The sequence below is a fragment of the Carya illinoinensis genome, chromosome 10 (genome assembly GCF_018687715.1).
Source record: "Carya illinoinensis cultivar Pawnee chromosome 10, C.illinoinensisPawnee_v1, whole genome shotgun sequence".
NCBI lineage: Eukaryota > Viridiplantae > Streptophyta > Magnoliopsida > Fagales > Juglandaceae > Carya > Carya illinoinensis.
In genome coordinates, this window is record NC_056761.1 from 8,407,491 (window position 1) to 8,411,113 (window position 3,623).

At 35.8% G+C, this 3,623-nt stretch overlaps 1 protein-coding gene across 2 annotated transcripts; it reads left to right on the top strand.

Annotated features, from left to right (window-relative positions):
• The first annotated feature begins 248 nt into the window (after positions 1-248).
• Positions 249-3,401, top strand: LOC122278149 (N6-mAMP deaminase). 2 transcript variants are annotated; one of them, XM_043088250.1, is made up of 11 exons: positions 269-434; positions 559-629; positions 951-1,042; positions 1,127-1,186; positions 1,292-1,525; positions 1,612-1,688; positions 1,796-1,865; positions 1,947-2,060; positions 2,541-2,607; positions 2,798-2,902; positions 2,996-3,401. In XM_043088250.1, the coding sequence occupies exons 1-11, from the start codon at positions 358-360 to the stop codon at positions 3,118-3,120; spliced, it is 1,092 nt and encodes a 363-aa protein (XP_042944184.1). In that variant the 5' UTR covers positions 269-357; the 3' UTR covers positions 3,121-3,401. The 2 variants fall into 2 exon arrangements, with proteins under 2 accessions (XP_042944185.1, XP_042944184.1); XM_043088251.1 differs by lacking the exon at positions 559-629 and having other exon boundaries at positions 249-434.
• The last annotated feature ends 222 nt before the right edge of the window (positions 3,402-3,623 follow it).

Sequence of the window (3,623 nt, forward strand, 5' to 3'; positions counted from 1 at the left end):
AATATTATTTTAATAGAATATATAAAAGATAAGGAATATGACCTAGAAAATTTTTTAAAGATAAGTAAAATCTTAAAAAAATTATAAAAATATGATTTTTAGGTAAAAATTTTTTAAAAAAAATATAAAAAATTGGATGAAAATGCTCTTTTCGTCTTGATGATGTAAGAGCCAGCCCGCTATTTTGTTTGTGGGGGCCTAGGAGAGAATCTTGGCCCAAACAAAAGAGCCAACCGAGCACAAAATGCTATGCTATGTCATCGAATTGGCAGAAAATTGGTAGGACAAGCAAGCCGGGGCGAGAAGAACACCGGCCAGAGAAGAGAAAGTACGCGAGGAAGCAAAAGAGGAAGAAAAATGGAGTGGTTTGCTTCAATACCAAAGGTGGAACTACACGCTCACCTCAATGGATCCATCAGAGACTCCACACTGCTGTAATCTCTCCCTTGTTCTGTCTGTATCTGTCTATTATTCATGGCTAAAATGTTTAAGCTTTTTCTCTAGTTGCGGAGCTTAGTGCAATATGTTTCCATATGCTGAGGTTTTCTTTTGCTACAGCGAACTTGCTAGAGATCTGGGTGAAAAGCATGTCATAGTTTTCTCAGATGTGGAGCATGTAATCTTGAAAAGTATGCCCATTGCCCTTTATTCTAATTGTTTGGCGAGAAAACTTAGGAAAGAACAGAACTTGAACTTTTCTCTAATTTTTTTTTTTTTTGGCACTATTTGGTACCTTGAAATGGAAAGCGTCAACTCAACTGTGCCAAGCACCGCCCAGTTGGCTTAGTTGAGTTGGGTTTCATTTCTAAGATACCAAAAAGTGTAAGATTATGTTTTTTTTTTCTTTGCCTCCTTTGTTTTAGTTGCTTGACTTTTCAGCTGTCTCACTTGAAAAAGTTACCTTATATCATTATATTCTTGACACTGAAATTCTATATTCTTCAATTCAGATGACCGTTCTTTAACCGAGGTGTTCAAATTGTTTGACCTGATCCACATTATTACTACTGATCACGGAACCGTTAAAAGAATTACCAAAGAAGTATGACAACTTCCCTATGCATTCAAGGCTTCATTTCAATGCTTTTACATTGATATGTTTTTTTTTTCCCTTCATTATCATCAGGTTATTGAAGATTTTGCCTCTGAAAATGTTATATACCTGGAATTAAGAACGACTCCAAAGGTAATTAAATATATAAAAAAACTTGCAAAATCTTGTGCTATATTCCTATAAAGATGTCAGATGCATATGATTAATTAAGAAAATCATGGATTTTGTTTTACACAGAGAAATGATTCAAAAGGAATGACTAAGCGCTCTTACATGGAAGCAGTAATGGAAGGTGTAAGGGCTGTTAGTACAGTTGATGTGGTTTTTCCACATAACAATGTGGATGCTGGAAGTCATATAATATCTGTACCTGTAAATGATATGTGTAATGGAACAACAAGAAAAAAGATATATGTTAGGCTCCTTTTGAGTATCGACCGTCGGGAGTCCACTGCAGCTGCAATGGAAACTGTATGTCTAGATACATGGTCTGTGACGATCTTGTTAAGCTATGTTGTGACAGGTGGGTTCTTAACTGTATTTTTCACTTCTTATAGGTTAAGCTTGCTCTGGAAATGAGAGATTTAGGAGTAGTTGGTATTGACCTTTCTGGAAATCCTGTTGTGGGTGAATGGTACGTACTCACACGTCAATTTAGGTAGAGTTTTCTCTAGTAGATTAGCATTGTTTTTTATTGGTTACGAAAATGTCATCATCCAGTTCACTTTGTGTCTGAGACAGGATCACATTTTTGCCAGCATTAAAGTTTGCTAGAGAACATGGTCTTGATATAACTCTTCACTGTGGAGAGGTATGTTTTCTTTCTGATGCCTGCATATGATACTTTTGTAGATATCCTAACTAGCTTATTTTCCTGACTTAGTGCATGTAGGTACCTAATCCAAAAGAGATACAAGCAATGCTAGACTTTATTCCCCAGAGGATTGGCCATGCCTGTTACTTTGGAGAGGATGATTGGAAGAGGATGAAATCCTATAAGATCCCGGTTAGTTGTCTGTGAAAGTTATTCTTATCTTGATGATGACCTTCACTGCCCTGGGATGGTAGGGAATATCTTCTTGTGACTTCCGTGGGATGGATGCCATGGGAGAAGAGGCAAAAGCCTGATTAGTTTGATTATTTTGCCAGTGTAATTTGAAAACACTTTGCAGATATTAATTTTATGAGATTAAATCAATGAGAGGTGAAACTTATAAGAGTTCTAGTTGATGACATGTGCGGATGTCTTTGGTTCATCCTTATTTTTTTGGCAAAAAGGATTTTAAACTGATTATATCTTAATTTTTTTTTTTTAATATACGTGAATAAAACTCACTCATATGAGATTGAGCCAGTGGTCTCACCCTCCATCTCCCTATAGATAGAGGGGATGCCATTTGATTCAAAGATCATTGTCAAATTTGATGGTCTTCGATCATTGGGCTGGCTAACTTATTTAGTCTACGTGTCTGTTCAATTTTTTCAGGTTGAAATTTGTCTGACTTCCAACATCACGACTGCATCAGTTTCCTCACTAGATGTTCACCATTTTGGTTAGGTCTTCTCTTCTGCTTCTTGTTTAAATTAAAGATTTAAAATCAAAAGCAAAACTAAGCGACTAAAAATGCACACTTGACTACCTCTTCTGGATAAATCTTATCCTTGAGTAATTAAAGCATCTGTACTACTTTGCTAGGATAGACTTGAAATCTCTCTGTTGTAACACTGCATTTAATTATGCAGCTGACCTGTACAAGGAAAAACATCCATTAGTCCTCTGCACTGATGATTCTGGGGTGTTCTCCACCAGTCTTTCCAAAGAGTATAATCTTGCTGCTTCTGCCTATGGTAGGTATTATTAATGTAGTGGTGCCGGTAAAGAGAGTTCGATTGAATGGCTATCATTACTGAACGATTTTGTTTCATTTATTAACTACTCAGGTCTTGGAAAGAGGGAAATGTTTGAGCTGGCAAGAAATGCAGTTGAATTTTTATTTGAAAATGATGAAGTTAAGCAAGATTTGAGAAGCATTTTCGATTTGGCGGCTAAGAAGCTGGATTTGTGATTACATTGCAGTTGGGAGCATATTTACAACCTGGCGTTGTGGGTAGCGAGGTATTAGAACTCTTTTATTCAGTTTAAGCTGTAAAGACGATTAATTTGTAGCTTGATTTAGACTAGCTGTTCTTTGAAGGTTTCTTAGCTTGGTCTGTCAAGCAGTTTTTCCTTGTCTCTGGATGATTTCTCAGATATTTAACGGGATCATGAGTAGCTGTATGATTAACATGCAACTCAGTGATATTAAATATTTTAATATGAATATTAATAATTGGATTTTCGATTTTCTATGATTGATGATAATAAAATAATAACAGTTAAAAGATATACTTATCTCCATTTGAGTTTAACGATGAATCTGACCTGACTATGAGAGAAAGATTATCCTAGCAACTTCATCTCCAATTGTCTCTCAATGGCTAGAGGCACAATTATGTTATAGGTGAGAACCATTAATCCTTTATGTTATAGGTGAGAACCAGTAATCCTTCAATGTTATTTATAGATTTC